The sequence below is a fragment of the Natrix helvetica genome (assembly GCF_964273705.1).
Source record: "Natrix helvetica genome assembly, chromosome: 3".
Lineage (NCBI taxonomy): Eukaryota > Metazoa > Chordata > Lepidosauria > Squamata > Natricidae > Natrix > Natrix helvetica.
The window spans coordinates 103,700,011-103,716,791 of NC_138549.1; the positions used below are offsets into that span (position 1 = coordinate 103,700,011).

The 16,781-nt window shown below is 41.7% G+C and overlaps 1 protein-coding gene across 1 annotated transcript in view; it reads left to right on the top strand.

Moving 5' to 3' along the window:
- Positions 1-16,781, top strand: part of JAK1 (Janus kinase 1) — a 61,805-nt gene that overhangs the window by 18,748 nt on the left and 26,276 nt on the right. The window contains exons 4-8 of the mRNA XM_081949160.1: positions 931-1,129; positions 5,672-5,795; positions 9,556-9,706; positions 10,626-10,789; positions 12,932-13,268. Coding sequence (XP_081805286.1) covers positions 931-1,129; positions 5,672-5,795; positions 9,556-9,706; positions 10,626-10,789; positions 12,932-13,268 — 975 coding nt within the window. The remainder of the gene's footprint in view (positions 1-930; positions 1,130-5,671; positions 5,796-9,555; positions 9,707-10,625; positions 10,790-12,931; positions 13,269-16,781) is intronic.

Consider the following 16,781-nt stretch of genomic DNA (forward strand, 5'->3'; position numbering starts at 1 on the left):
CTTTTTAAAATCAAGATAACGAAATAGATGTTTATCTCTTTAACAGAATCTTTATACTAGTCATAGATCATAACACACATATGGAGCCTTCAGTCTTCTGCCAATGCCCCACGTTCTTGAATTGCTCATAGACTTTATATCGCAGGTTTTACTACAATGTTACTAAATTACTTGGCAGGGTTTTGTTTTTCGCACTGTTGAAAACACTGTTACAGTGTTTAAGACAGTGTTACTAAATTATTTTACATAGAGATGGATAATACGCCCTGATAGCTATGCTATATGTCAGTGATGGCGAACCTTTTCAACACCAAGTGCCCAAACTGGAATGCGCATGAATGTGTGCACCGGAGCACCAGAAAACTGAAGACTAGATGGCTGGCACGCACATGCCTGTTTTTTGGCCGATGGGGGGCTGTTTTCAGGCTGTTTTTCACCCAATTTTTGCCCAGAAAAAAACAACCTGAAAAACAGCCCAAAAAGTGGCATGGAAAGTGGCCGAAAAATGGCCCGAACAACAATAAGATTTTTGGCCATTTTTTTCCCCGTTTTCAGGCCATTTTCCAGCACTCTGGCACCTGCCAAGACCAGCTGGCCAGTGCGCATGTGCATGCTGGAAACCAGCAGCTGGCGATGGCACGTGAGTCCACAGTAAGTGCTCTATGTGCCACCTCTGGCACACTTGCCATAGGTTCACCATCACGGCTGTTTATCCTAAACAGGTCCAGTTGACATTATTTTGTTGTAAAATAAAGATAAGAAGAATTAATTTTACTCTTAGTTTATTGCTTCCTGGTTTGTTTTTCACTGTTGAATTTATGTCATAATCCATTTGCTAATTCTTTTAAGATGCCTCAAGAAATGTAATATTAATGGAAAATATTTGATAGTTTGTCTATTTTGTTGTGATTTTTTTTTCTGTGTATGTAGTATATGTATGTAAAAGAGGACTGCAAAGCAATGGCTTTCTGTGCAAAAATGAGAAGTTCAAAGAAAAACGAAGTCAAGACAGAAGTTCAGGACCAAATGCTGGAAATAGTGTTCTACTTACAAGACAAACCTTCCCTTCCTTATACAAGTGGCAAGTACACAGCAGAAGAACTTTGCATTGAAGCGGCAAAAAAATGCTGTGAGTTTCAGCAGTATCTTTTATTATTTAGCTTGTTTAAAACAAACAATAATGATTTTTAGACCGGTATATTTAAAGGGAGTTAATGAATTCCCCAAATAAAGGCTTCATGACTTCTAATTACCATGTTTCCCTGAAAATAAGACAGGGCCTTATTTTCTTTTTACACACAAAATATGGCTTGGGCCTTATTATGAGGGGAGGGTTTATTGTTTTGGGGTTGCCGGGTGGTTGCTCTCCTGCGAGCGGGCTCCCAAAGAGCCGGGCACAGCCTCATGGGCGAATGGCTGTGTTGTGTTGTGGTGAAGCGACCACGCTCACAAGCAACCACCCAGCAAACCCCCTTTTCAGCTGGGCACAATGCCATTCACTAACCTAGGGGTATCGCCAAGCCGTGTGAGCGCCTGTTCATCGCCGCCTGGCTCCCGCGGCTTGACACCTTCAAAATGCCAGTTAATAGCGCCCTGCATGGCTGAAGAGGGGAGGTTGTGCGAGCGGCTGTTCCACTCTTGCTCACGCACCTCCCAGCCTCATGATAATAATAATAATAATAAATTTGGATTTATTAGCCGCTCCCTTTCCGGGCAGGACTCGGGGCGGCGTACACCAAGACATATATAAACATACATATATACAAAGACATACATGCACGGAGGAGGTAATAGATTAAAACATTAAGACAAATTAAAACCATTAACAAATAAAAAATCCAATATACAATAAAAATTTTAAATTTAAAAAAGACAGTCAGGAGGAATATGAAAAGATTACGGTTGAGCCAGGCCGGATGATTGAAAGAGGTGGGTCTTCAACTGTACACGGAAGGAGCGGAGATCGGAAATAATCCTGATGTCACGGGGGATGCCCTGGTCCAGCTCTCCCTGCAGAGCCAGGGCACCTCCGCTGCCGCCGCCTCCACTGCCATCCCAGCATGGCTTTTTCGGCGGCTTCCAAACCAGTCTTCTGGCAGTGGCCGCTCTGGGCGTATGCTCTATGGTTGTACGCTCTGCCAACAGCCAGCCCACAACCATAGAGCATAAGGCCAGAGCAGCCACTGCCAGAACACTCAGTTTGGAAGCTGCCGAAAAAGCCATGCTGGGATAACGGCGGCGGTGGCAGCTGAGATGCCCTGGCTCTGCAGGGAGAGCTGGGCCAGGGCATTGTGAGGCTGGGAGGCGCTGGAGCGGAACAGCCGCTCACGCAACTCCCTTTTCCAGCTGTGCAGAGCGCCATTCACTGGCATTTCAAAGACGTCAAGCCGCAAGAGCCAGGTGGCGGCAAACAAGCCTTCATGCGGCTTGATGATAGCCTTAGGTCAGTGAATGGTGCTCGGCTGCACGGCTGGAAAGGGGGTTTGCCGGGTGGCTGCTGTGCCCGACTCTTTGGGAGCCCTCTCGCAAGAGAGCAGCCACGTGACAACCCCCCTCTTCAGCTGGGCACAGTACCGCTCACCAACCTAGCAGTATCCCGAACGTACCAAGCAACTCAATCACCTTTGCCCCCCTCCCCCCAGTTCCCACGCCTTGGCACCTTCGGGATACCGCTAGGTTTGTGTGTGGTGCTCTGCCTGGTCAGAGGTGGGGGGGTTGTCCAGGGGGCTTATTTGTGGGGGAGGACTTATATTTTTGCCCACCAGAAAAATGTGGCATGGCCTTATTATCAGGACATGTCATATTTTGGGGGAAACACGGTATCAAGTTATTTATCATGGTCATGCGGCACTATAATTTTGCAGTAGATTGTGTTGAAAAGATAACATTAGAATACAGGTAGCCCTTGATTTACAAGCACAGTTGGGACTGCAGGTTCCATCTCTAAGCGATATGGGTGGTCCAATGAGTCACACCTGATTTTATTGCTATGATCTTTAAGTGAATCACCACAACTGTTAATGAATTTTATTGTTGTTAAATGAATCCAGTATTCCCCATTGACTGCTGATTGGAAGCCAGCTGGAAAGATTGCAGATGGCAGTCATGTGCCCCTGGGATTTACAACTATTGTAAATACATGTGGGTTACCAAAGATCTGAATTTTTATCACTTGACTGCAGGGAGGTGGCGGCATTGCAAATATGAGGACTGATTATAAGTCAGTTTTTTTCAGTGCCATCATAACTTTGAACAGTTGTTAAAGGAATGGTTATAAGTTGAGGACCACTTGTAAAATATATTAAAATAGCCCTCAAAAATTAAATTGCCTCCAGTATCAGAGCCTAACCTTGACTGATCTTAATAAAAAAAAGAATATATTTTTAACACACACACCCCTCAAAAAAAACCCAAGTAGGGCCAGGTTAGTAGTTGAATGGGATACCACCATGAAGTCCAACAGCTAGATCAGGGGTGTCCAAACTTGGGAACTTTAAGACTTGTGGACTTCAACTCCCAGAATTCCCCAGCCAGCATGGCTGGCTGGGGAATTCTGGGAGTTGAAGTCCACAAGTCTTAAAGTTCCCAAGTTTGGACACCCCTGAGCTAGATGAAGAAGTGGAAAGAAAATCATGGAAGAAAATAATAGTAAACTATTTCCATGCTGTTGCTAAGATGACTACAAGGATAGGACCATGAAGTCACCAAGACTTAAGCTTGACCCTTAATTAGTAAAGAAGACAGCAAGGGGCACTGCTAATGGATTGCAAATATGGCCTTGCCCTGTGAATTCTGCTACTGACAGGAACCATGTTGCCTTTGTTTCTGACTCAGTTTGTCACTGTTTCTTTTCCTGTGGGCTTAAATATTTGCAATAGCTGTCTCCAATTGAGGGTATCAAGACAGTGCTTTTCACATAAGCCTCGCATGGAGAGTTGTGCGTGTAGAATTATGAGAAAAGGCCCCATAGAATAATCTTTGAAAAAGTGCCCAAAAGCACACATGTGAATTACAGACAAGGCAAAGAATGTGTCTAAATTAACTAGTTTCTTTCAGAGTTCAGAATGCTACATTTACTATCTTAACATTCTCAGCCTTGACTCAAACATCTTTACTGTACATTATTACATCATTGTTTTACAGAAGCAAGATGACTCTCTCTAAGATACATACTTCCTGCTAGTAGCTACTCTGTTTTAATATTTCACATGCATGCATATACATATATATACATACATACATAAATACCTACCTACCTTCCTTCCTTCCTTCCTTCCTTCCTTCCTTCCTTCCTTCCTTCCTTCCTTCCTTCCTTCCTTCCTTCCTGTAATTACAGTTTCAATTAATTTCTTTAGCACTGCTTTTCTGTGAACGTTACCCACTAATGCGGCCCCACCTCTTCAGTAGATTCTCTTCCTTTTTGCTTATTGTTTGTGCACAGAACAAAAATCATTTGGCTGGACTTCAAGAGTTCATATACCATACTTTTCCTGAGTAACATTTTTTATTATAAACTGCAGTGAATGTTTGAAAAGCCCATATATTATTCATGCTAATTGAGTTTAAAGGGTGTGTAGCACAGTAGCCAATAATACAAGCATATAAGGCAATTGCTTCCAAATTGTTTAAAAACTTAAAAGTATGGTGGAAGTCATTTGAAAAGTCACCCTTTTTGATTCCTTGCTAGTTTATACAGATTGTAGTCTGACTGCATTTAACTGAAAATTATACGTTAGTTTTCCAGTTTTTAAAAGTGATTTAAGATCTTAAGTCAATCTTTGATGCAATAAATTGTGAATAAGTTTTGGTTAATTTGAAGCAGGATTTTCTCTGTTTGTCCTTAGAACCAAAGACTATTTCTCTCTGTTTGATTGAGAGTAGAAGCTCTGGAAAAATGCCCAGAACACGCCCTGAGTCTTGCTTTAGGAATGTTTGGAAACAGCCCTTAGCTTCTTGATATTAGTTTTTCTAAATTTGTTTGTGTATGTATGTGTACTGTGGATTGTTGCCAAACTGCAGTACTGACTGTAAGTCACATGCAAAAACTGTTGTGATGCTTTTTGCAGATGGACATTTATTGAAGCAGAAGTGCAATAATTAATGGGGGAGGAAGAGAAAATAAATATATTTTAAGATCTCATTGCCCCACCCAAAACTCTTAGAGTTATTATATTCCTGATACTTTTTCCTCTTCTCTATTTTTCCCCAATAGTGCATTATATTAGTCATTGAAGAGAGGGATTATTTTATTGGCTCCACCAATGTTTGCCTTTCCTTTCCTGCTACATATATGTGCTGATGGCTCCTTTGTGTTTACTGTGCCAATTGCCACTTTCTTTCTCCAGTTCCTTCTAACCTTTGCCCCACGTTTCTTATACCAAAGTCTTCAATTAACCATTACCTGCTGTAATAGACCCAAGCAAATGAGCTATCATTTACAAAGTTATACAATAAAGATAACTAAAACGGGGATTCTGCTTTATAGTCTCATTGAATAAAGGCAAACAATAACAGCTATTATCCTTATTGAACATTTTTATATTAAATAGCAGCCAATGTGTAATTGAAAGGACAAAGTACGGTAATTTTAACAGTAAATAATATAGTTTTGTATTGCGTTTAGCTATTCATTGAACTATTGTTTTCTTTTCTTTTTTCTTTCTTTTACCAGCTATTTCTCCTCTGTGCCACAATTTGTTTGCCCTCTTTGATGAAAGTAGAAAGATCTGGTATGCACCAAATCACATCTTCTACGTTGATGAGAAAACATCACTCCGTGTTCATTATCGCATGAGGTAACAATGACAGTCTCTAATACAATTGGTGATGGTGAGATAGTAACTTTGTGGCCTGTTTCAGCATGAAGCCTTCCAGCCTTCACCTTCTTTCAAGAAACCATACCTAAAAGGCATTTCGTATTAGAGCAGTTTTGAAAGATTGCAGTTTTGCTCTTCATGACACAGATTAGAAAAAAGCAGGTCTCAATTGAATAAACTCCCCAGTTCTTTCTACTGTCTTATCCCGGGTTGGGCTGCACAGGTTCAGGCGATTCTCTAGCTAGGATTCTGCCCAATTCAGCGAACCCTGAAATGCCACCCCTGGCTGGCCACGCCCACCCTGCCCCTCCCAGGAGTCTCCACGCGGCCCATTCATCATGACAGTTAAGTGCAGGGCCCATGCAGCGGCTCAGAGGGGGGGAAAATGGGCCTACCAGAGGTTCCGGAAGTCCGGGAATGGGCCTGTTTCCAGCCTCCAGAGGGCCTCCGGAGCCTGGGGGAGGCCATTTTTCACCCTCCCAGAGGTTCAAGGAAAGCCTCCAGAGCCTGGAGTCCTGCTACAGGAGACTGATAGGCCACACCCACCATAACCACACCCACCCAGCAACAGGGCAGCAAACCCATTGCTGTAATTTTTGAAGCCCACCCCTGGTCTTATCCCAGACAGACAGAGGGGCATGCCCTTAGCTGGTGGGTCCCAGGAGGGAAGCCTTTTCAGGTAGGGTGCCTGTCCTCAGAAATATCATCCCTCCAGAATTACACTGGCCATGTCCTCCATTGGCCTTCCATAGAAGTGGCTCTGTGCTCATGTTTGAAGTTCCAGATGTGTGACAGAGATTACTTCTTGGCTGTGTAAAATGTTTGATTGTGGCTTTTACGGGGAGGGGTGGTTCTGGCTGCTATGGGTTTTATGTTTTCTGTGTTTTTTTTAATACTGTTAACTATCCAGAGACACAGCAGCCAGATAGGTCTACTAAATAATTACTATAAATAAATAAATTAGGTCAGTTAAATTGATTTAGTACAGAAATAACAGCTAAGCTTATGACTGATGTTTTATAATCACTATCTATACAAGAGACTATGAAGGGGATTTTTGAAATGTTAAGAAGGTCTCTTAAAACATCTTCGAATACTGAATGTATTTTTAGTGGGATGTAGGCCATGGTATGTTGACTCACAGGTAGCCTCAAGATTAGAGATCTTGAGGCTACCTGTGAGTCAACACAGGTTTGCATTAAGTTGCATAAAAGAGCGTGTTGCAAAAAGAAAATGAATGTGAGAACAAGGTATGATGTATTTAATAAGAAAAAGATATTCAAAGAGTATCATCGAAAAGAGCAAGGATCAGTGAAGATTAAATAAGTTAGGGCAAACTCGCATCATCACTACATTGTCATTTCCCTCTTTGCTAAACCGGACGTGGGCATGGCCAGCTTGTGATCCATCTAGCTTGCGGGTCACGAGTTTGATACCCCTGAGTTATGTAAAGCATAAGGGTATTAGCCCCTTTATTTAATTTCTTTCCAGCATTCTGTTGGGTTGTAAAGACTAAAAAAATAGAAAATGCAGAGCGAGTTTGATTGGGGGAGGGAGGAAGAGGGTTAAATCAGGAGCCTCTGGTAGACTAAATGGAATTTAAAATGGAAATAATTAAATGACACAAATAAAATTGAATCCAAGAAAAGCTGGAAGGAATATTTCGCAATTTATATGAACTGACATTGGCACAGTATGTTGGAAGAGTGGAAGAGGACAAAAAAAGTAATAATAAGTAGTTTGAGAATGTTGAAAACCAGTAAGACTATCAGAATAGATGGATTAACTGAAGATCCATAGAGAAAGTGAGAAATTTATAGAACAAAATGCAATGTATGAAGTAGTATATAGACATGAGAGAAGATGGCTTTTAAGAATAGAAAGATATGAAGAAATATAGGGAATGGTGTTGGTATATACAGTATTTTTCCTTTCTTATGTCCTTATTTTCTTTGTTTTAATATTTCTTATGCCCTTTGTTCTGCATATTGCTGCTTATCCCAAAAGTAAATAATATGATTGCTATGCATGTATGTGCATTCACATCTCTCTCATTATGCTGCAGTTGCTCTGTTTAACTCTGCGCAGAAAGATCCACTTATTTATTTAAATAAGCATTTATTATTTTCTTAATAACACTTTATTGCATTTGTAGAAATATTGTTCCAGTAAAAGGTATGAGGACTTCCTGAATAATCTGTACTTAATATTCACAGCCAAACTCAGATATGCTATACTAGCTATTAAATAAATTGCCCTTGGAGGGGGGGGGGGAAGCAATTTGAGTTTCAGTAAATATCTATAGCAAGTGAACCATATAATGATTGGATCAATTAGTCATTTGGACTCTGATAAATATTTAGTCAAGTATAGATTTATGAAAGGAAAAAGTACTTATATTTAAGCCTTTAAAGGCTATATAGAATCCTGAGCTGAGATTTTATTATAATATACTTTAGGGTGTCTGCTCAGAAAGCTCCCCAAAGAAATCATTTATAAAAAACATTTCGACCACTGAGATCCCATACATCAGGCAGGAAGATTAACTGAAGAATACCTTGTCACTGTTTTCAACTTGATTCAATATCAAGTTATGCCCACTGATAGGATGGTCTAGGGCGGGGGTGTCCAAACTTGGGAATTTTAAGACTTGTGGACTTCAACTCCCAGAATTCCCCAGGGGAAGTCCACAATTCTTAAAGTTCCCAAGTTTGGACACCCATGGTCTATGGACATTTGAAACAGATCTCAGTAGAATTTCTTTCTCCAGCAGTACCAATGAAATACTACTTTTTCCAGTACCTGGGAAGAAATCTGATAAGAAATGGTACTTTAGTACAAAATTGTAAAACTTTCAAATCCCATTGAACTTGAAATATTAAATATGTGCTGAACAAGGCATGTTTTTGAATTGCACCAAAACATACAATATGTATGATAGATTACTTTCAGCTACTCTATTGCATTTACTGCCAAATTACCATATTTTCCGGAGTATAAAATGCACCTTTTTCCCTCAAAAAAGAGGGTGAAAATCTGGGTGCATCTTATACACTGAATACAGCATTTTTGGCCTCCCAAAACCCCACCCCCTTTGAAAAAATGGCTGTGCATAGCCTTTAGGAGGCTTCTAGAGTGCTCCTGGGGGCTGGGGAGAGCAAAAATGAGCAAAAAACACGCTGTTTTTTGCTTGTTTTTGCCCCCCAGCCCCCAGGAGCACTCTAGAAGCCTCCTAAAGGCTATGCATACCTCCCCTTTTTTTTGACCAAAAACGGGGCTGTTCTTGTGAAAAACAGGCCAGTTTTGGGAGGTCTGCAGAGTGCAAAAATGGTTTTTTAAATTTGCCTCTTCAAAGTCTTGATGTGTCTTATACTCTGGTGCATCTTATACTCTGAAAATACAGTACCGGTATTCCTTGTGTGACTTCTACTCTGATCAGCACTATCCCAGGGAAGCACATGGGAAGGACATGTATCCAATGGGAAATCCTGTGTTAGAAAAGCTGTGTGCCTCACTTTGTTAACTAGGCAAAAATGCTTGAAAGCTTGAAAGGGGCCTGTAAGGGCTAGTTGTTCTTGGCCTTGCTATTCTTAGTGGATATGACTGAGTAGACTTGAAAAAAAATAGCAATAACGTGTTTGAAAAATTGTTGGAATTTCTGGTTTCCTGTTATCTAGCTAAATAAAGTCCATTTATGCATATTGTACCTAATTTAAATCTTTATAATTATTTGCTCAAGGTTTTACTTTACTAATTGGCATGGAACAAATGAGAATGAGCCATCTGTCTGGAGGCATTCTCCAAAGAAGAAGAATTCTTACGAAAAGAGAGCAGTACAAGAAGGAACACCTCTCCTTGATGCAAACTCATTAGAATATCTCTTTGCTCAGGCAAGTACTTTATAAAAGAATTCAGTCTCATTTTATGTACAGTATTGTAGTAGTAGTTATATTTCATTATCTTTAGAAAGCACTGTTACTGGTATTTATCTCAGATGGAGTATGGATGATTATGATTATTTTTTTAAAAAAAAGATATGTATAAACTCTAATTGAAGATCAATATTTATAAAAGAAATACATTGTGAATGCTGTCCCAAATATTCATCAGTGTTGTTTTTCTATTGGTTAGTTAGTAGTACTATGAATGCATATTTACAGAACAGTAGTCTGTCAGCTTTGGAAGCCATATTAACACCGAAAGCTTCCGCGCTGCCACATTCTTGTGCTTGGGAAATTAGAGGGGGGGGGGATTTAGTAGAGGGAATGTAGTTAGACATAATAGCATTTTTCTTTTGGTCAATGGTATTCCTGCACCCAGAGGAGGAGTGGTTGATGTCTCGAGTTGGGACAGATTGTGATTGGACCATGTGATGGAGTGATGAGTGCAGTGACTGGCTTTGGGTTTTTGATTTACTGAGGGAAAACCCAGAATCTCTGGTTTGGGTTTTCACAGATGTGGCAGTATGACTTCTCAAATAAAAGGGAACTTTGAGACAATGCCTGTCTCAGAGTTTTTAACTGGAGTTGAGTTTTTCTGAAACACTGACATAGTCCTTAATAAGATAAAAAACAAAAATGCATTGTGTTGAAAACTCTCTTGCATAATACTTTTTACACTGAGGTATTATTCTGTGGCACTGTCTCAATTTATGTTATATGTTTGCAGGAGGAAAAAGCAATATTCTTCTGCATTTTAACATGTTCATTTATTTTTATATGGAAGGCTTTGTTTTTTGGGGGTATTCAGTGAATGAAATGAAATAACCATTTATTGCTAACAATCCATTTATCTCACTGTCTAATCTAGGGTCAAAATGACTTTGTAAAAGGTCTTGCACCTCTTCGGGAAGCTAAGAATGATCCAGAATCACATGAAATTGAAAATGAATGTTTGGGTATGGCTGTACTTGCAATATCCCACTATGCAATTAAAAAAAACCTGAGGTTACCAGAACTTCCCCGAGATATCAGGTGAGTGAATTATTTGTCTATTGTATTTTTTCTGACCAGTTGGTAAACATGGGGGTGAACTATGGAACATCATTTGGGACAAATGGGGGTGAACTGTGGAAAGATTGCTTCCACAATTTCTAATGTACAAATGGCCTAGTGGGGGTGGGGGGATGTGTAAGGCAAAACAGAGAGAGTTGACTGATTTTCTTGTACACAGAAAAATGGTGTCATGGCTTCTAGGATTGCTAAAGGTAGTGGCTCCTCTGACTATATGAGTCACATCTCTATTCTTTGGAAATGTATAAACTATGACTCAAGACATATGTCCAATTCTTATTATTTACAAGTAAGCCTTGATATACAATCACAATTGGAACCAGAATCTTGGTCATCTCAAAGAAGTATTTGTTAGGTGACCAACCTCTGCAAACAGGTTTCCCTTCTGCAAGCCCTCATAATGTAAAGAAGGAAAGGTGTGACTTGGTGAACGACTCTTTTGAAGCAACACGAAAACAGGATTCCTGTTGTTCTCCAAACTGCATATCCCATTCCTTTGGGACCTGGCGAAGACCACCATTTTCCAGTGAGATGCTGTCTGGCTTGCAGAAGGAAAGGAAAGGAATGCAGGGGGGAAAAGAAAGTGGAGGTCAGCTGAGTGGCAGGAGCAACTGGGGCTGTCACTACTAAGCAACTTATCTTTGAAGTTACAGCTTGACCAGGTAAGAAAGGGAAAGTTGAAAGGCAGTATGAAAACTGTCTGGCACCATCAAATTCAGCAATGGCTTCTTGAGTTAGATTGCTACCTCCTTAATTGTTGGCAGGTCTACCTCTTCACTCAAAGTTAAGTGATCCTGCTCTTGCAACCATTCAGTGATGCTCACATGTTCCAAAGCACCAAATCAGGCATCTCTGAATCCTGTTGCTACTCTGCTGGGAGATCAGCATTTGCGGAATACACTTTTGCAGTCACAACCAAGTTAGGCTACGCTATCATTTCTGTGGACGCTACTGCTGGCTATTCAGCGGCTGATTAGCATATTGCTAGCCCTTAGCCCAACACAAGTATTGTTGCCACTCTCCCACTGGCTCTCTAAGTGACCCGTTTAGTTGCACAATCTCAGGTGACTCTCAGTATATCACACACCACCAAGTGTGCTCTTTGGCCACCCAGGAGATCAGTCTGAAGATGATTGTCTTCCCACAATCGCCGCTGAGCTCTATAGTACCAGCCAGTAGCTCAAAGAAGGTCCATTTAAAAAAAAACAATACCTTTTATAGCCACTCCAACATGAATATGGTATCTCTAACCTACTTCATAAGCACATTGCTATGGGCTGTTACTAGCACTCATCTGGCATTGGTGCCTCTATGGAGAGAGAGAAAAAGAGAGAAAAGTAGGCAATTGAAATTGTTGTCTAGAGAGACTTTTTAATTGATCTTGATACAATTGGTTGATGCTGTTTCCAAACAGTAAACACTGGTTTTGCTGCAACTAAAATAATAAGGCAGTCTCTAATTTTCCACCATGTTGCTATATAGTTTATTTAGTACTGCTTTTTCACTGCAAAATATTCCCTGACCAGTTTTAGAATTTTAAACATTAGTCACTTATAACGCCTACTGTAAGAGAAGTTGCATTTAGTCAGAGAAAGAAATATTAATAGAGGAGAGTTGCATATTATCCATATATATATCACAGTCTACATTTTCAAGTAAGGGACGATGAGCTTTTCGATCAGAAAGGTCGGCAGTTCGAATCCCTAGCACCACGTAACGGAGTGAGCTCCCGTTACTTGTGCCAGCTTCTGCCAACCTAGCACTTCAAAAGCATGTAAAAATGCAAGTAGAAAAATAGGGACCACCTTTGGTGGGAAGGTAAAAACATTCCATGCACTTTCGGCATTTAATCATGCCAGCCACATGACCACGGAGATGTTTTCGGACAGCGCTGGCTCTTCGGTTTTGAAACGGAGATGAGCACTGCCCCCTAGAATCAGGAATGACTAGCACATATGTGTGAGGGGAACCATTATCTTTACATTTTCAAGTATGTTTTTTTTCCTCTCTGTGTGTTTATTTTTAAATGAAATATACCTGTTGTAATTTATATCAGGCTATTGAAAATAAATGTGTATCTTTTTGTTTCCTATCTGATTTCAGCTATAAGCGGTATATTCCGGAAACACTGAACAAGAAAATTAGACAAAGGAACATCTTAACGAGAATACGAATTAATAATGTTTTCAGGGACTTTCTCAAGGAATTTAACAACAAGACCATTTCTGACAGCAGTGTTTCTACACATGATCTGAAAATGAAATACTTAGCAACAATGGAGACATTGACAAAAAATTATGGAGCCGAAATATTTGAGACATCCACACTGCTAATTTCATCAGAAAATGACAACTTTAACTTGAATGCTTCTGAAAAAATGCGAAGTTATGAAGTGATGGTAACAGGCAATCTTGGAATCCAGTGGCGGTATAAACCAATTGTTAGTATCACAAGTTCTTTATTTACTAATAAGATTAGCTAGAGTCATTTGAATATAATAGTGTTTGGGTTTTTTAAAAAAAATATGAAAATGAAATGAAATGAAAATATTATGAAAATATGAAAATTGAGGAAATCTCAGACCTCTAGATAGATTGCACAATGTAAAAAAAATAGCCTGAAAAAAACCCAACGAGAATTTATCGTATTTTTCAGAGTATAAGATGCACCTTTTCCCCCCCAAAAAGAGGGTGAAAATCTAGGTGCATCTTATATTCTGAATGTATCTCCACCCACCACTCCGTGCGTCACATTTTCAAGTGGTTCCATGCGGCGGGGATCCTCACTTTCACATGGAGCCTTTTCAATAAAAGCGCTTTTGGGTTGTAGTGCCACAATCCCCTCCCCGATTCCAAAAAGGGCGTGTGCAGAGGCCAAAAAAATGCATTGTGTTTCAGGTGGCAGGTGGTTCCAGCAGGTGCTACCACCTGAAATTGCTTTCCCTCCCTGTTTACTGGTGCACATTGCAGAGCCACGCGCTCTCCTCCTCCTCTACAGACTCTCCCTCTGCTTTCTCCTAGCCAGCACCATCAGCCAGGGGAGACAGGGAGAAAAGCAAGAGGACAGTGTGGTCAGGCACAGGAGCTGGGTGCGAACACAGGCCAGGCAGATCAGAGGCAGCCAGCTGATTGCTGGCTTGCCAGCTCAGCTGCTAGCCACCCGGAGTGTGCAGGCAGCAAAGGAAACCCGTGTCGTGGCCTCCACTGCCTCCTGTCTACGCGCATTGATAAGGCCAAGCAGCAGCAGCAGCAGCAGCAAGAAGGGCGCAAATCTCCTGAGCCTGCGGGAAGCGGCTGCCAGCAATGCCCTCAGGGCCAAGACATTGCGAGCGGGGTGAGTTCAGCCCCCTTAGGAGCTGACAAGCGCTCGCTGCCTCTCTGACACCTGTCAAGCGTCCTCCCACAGTGGACTCGCATTATCTTTTCAGCTGGCCAGATCTGCCGCCTGAAACCATCTGCGGAGGACGAAAGAGCCACGGACCCTTCTCCTCCTTCTTTCTACCATTCCTAAGGGAGTCTGTGGGCAGACCAGGGACTTCTCCCAAAGACTTCACCTCATCCGCCTTTCAGGCCCTTCCTCCGCTCTGGTCCCTGGAGAAAGCAGTGATGTCGCTGCCCCGCTCCGCCTAGCAAACCTCAAGCCTGACACTCCTCCCTGAAAGGCCACAGTCACCTGGACTCGCTAACTTGGCATGCCATTCAGGTGTTGCAGGCCCAAAGTGAGCTCAGCAGTGTGTGTCCTGGGTGCTAATCCTGCCTGCTGGGGAAGGGGCATGGCAGAACTCGGCCATCAATGTGGGGCTGGGAGGGTCTCAGGCAGCCACTTCTTGGAGCTCACTGCCCACGCTCCTAAGTGTCGCTGCCAGTAACCACAGTTTTGCGCCCCTTCTCCCAGATAACAGCCGACAGGAAAGCAGAGGCAGCGCACCGGGTTTCTCCTGCCAGGTCCCAGGTTTGGAAGGCACTTTCACCACCCCCACCCCAATGAGTGAGGGAGGGGAGAGTCCGGCAGCACCTAGGGCACTTCTTTGCCCCTGGCAGGAATGCTGGGCACCCTATCCCCTGCCCCACCTGCCACTCCTAAATTGGGCCCCATCACGAAATGCGCATCTTAATAGAGTCTGGCAGCTCTGTTGCCTCTCGGCCAGTCTTTGCACAGAAAACCTTTCACAGTAAAGAAAAACTTCATGAGAAGTTTTTCTTTACTATGCAAGATGGTTCCCTGCACAGAGCGGCTGAGAGAGATAAGCAGTGGAGCTGCCAGACTCAAGTAAGTTGCGCACCCCACCCCACCCCATCCTCTGACCCACCTGTCACACCCATGGCAGTTCCCCAGGCCCTTTCGACTTTCATCGCATTTCCTTGGGCCACTTCGGGAATAACCGAGGCAGCAAAGACATTAGCCAGATGAATACTGATTGATGCTGCTGGGAAAGAGGCAGAAAGTTTTTTCCCCTGATTTTCTCCCCCAAAATTAAGGTGTGTCTTATACTCTGGTGCGTCTTATACTCCAAAAAAATGGTAGTTCTATATTGTTGCCAAAACACTACATGGACACATCCATGAAGTTAGCAGGAATATAGCAAATTACACAAATGAAAGATACGTTTCTTGCTGAAAATTCTGTAAGGCGAATACAAGAAAGAGCAGGGGTGAGAAACTGCAGTTTAAGGAGCACAGCTAGCATCCTTGAAATGTGGTGTGGTTCCTGGAGCTGCCTGACCTTTAGTAGTGAACTGATTGGGAATTGTATCTGGTTATTGAAAAAAAATAAGATTAGAAGAAGGAAGTGACTGATAAAATATCCAGTATAGATGCAGTATATATTATTTAGTAACATACTGTAAATATTTTGTTTGCAGTACTGAAGTTTTTTAAAAGATTGCAAAGTTACAAAGATATAAAATAGGGGAAAAAAAGACTGTCGGCATTGTAGCGGAAGGGGTTGTGTGTATGTGAGCCAATGTGATGTAGTAGATAAAGTATTGGATTCAAACCTGAAGATGCGTGTTCTAGTTCCCCTTTGTTCACAAACTCTCATTGGGTATCTATAGAATAGCCATTATCTAACCCATTTTCTAGGAAAGTTATAGTAGAAAAAATGGGAGAAGGAAATTGTATGCTGCCTTGAACTCCTGAAGGAAAGTCAGGAGATTAATCCAGGGGTTGGATTCAGCCAGTTTGGAGTGGTCTGGGCGAAATGGATGTTAATTTTAATCTGGTTTGCTGAACCAGTAGTTGCAAGGAGTGGCTGACCCCGCCCCTCCCAGGAGTCTCTGGGAGGACAAAAAATGGGCCTACTGGAAGTCCGGAAACGGGCCCTCCGGAGCCTGGGGGAGACCATTTTCACCCTCCCAGAAGCTCAACAGAAGCCTCCGGAGCCAGGGGAAGGGTGAACACGACCCGCCTTCCTGTGGTTTAGGAAGCCAACTAGGCCACACACCCATGGCCACACCCACCCAGCAACCAGGCAGACAACCAGTTGCTAAAAATTTTCAATCCCACCCCTGGATAAATCTAACATAAATATATGCATGCATGTATTAATTGGAAACACATGTATTTGATCTGAGGAATAGAAGTATTTTAGCCATCCCTATTCAATTTTTCCAGTCCAAAATTAATTTATATAACCAACAGTGTATTATCTTTATTTATTTAAGATGATACAATTTTATCCTTATTGAAGGATTTTTCATAATGCTTTGTGCCAGTTAGATAGTCTGATATAATGAAAAGTGCATTTTAGTTTTCCAGTGTTTTACAATAATGTAACAATAACGAATGTTAACAACTGCTACAAATAAGTGAATTTGAAGTTTTAATATATAACTTCTGCCTGTGTGTTTTTTTGAGTGTGTGTGTGAGAGAGAGAGAGAGAGAGAAAAAGAGAGGAGAGAGAGAGGAAAAAGAGAGAGAGAGAGAGAGATTGAGAAAAAGATAGGAGAAGACTG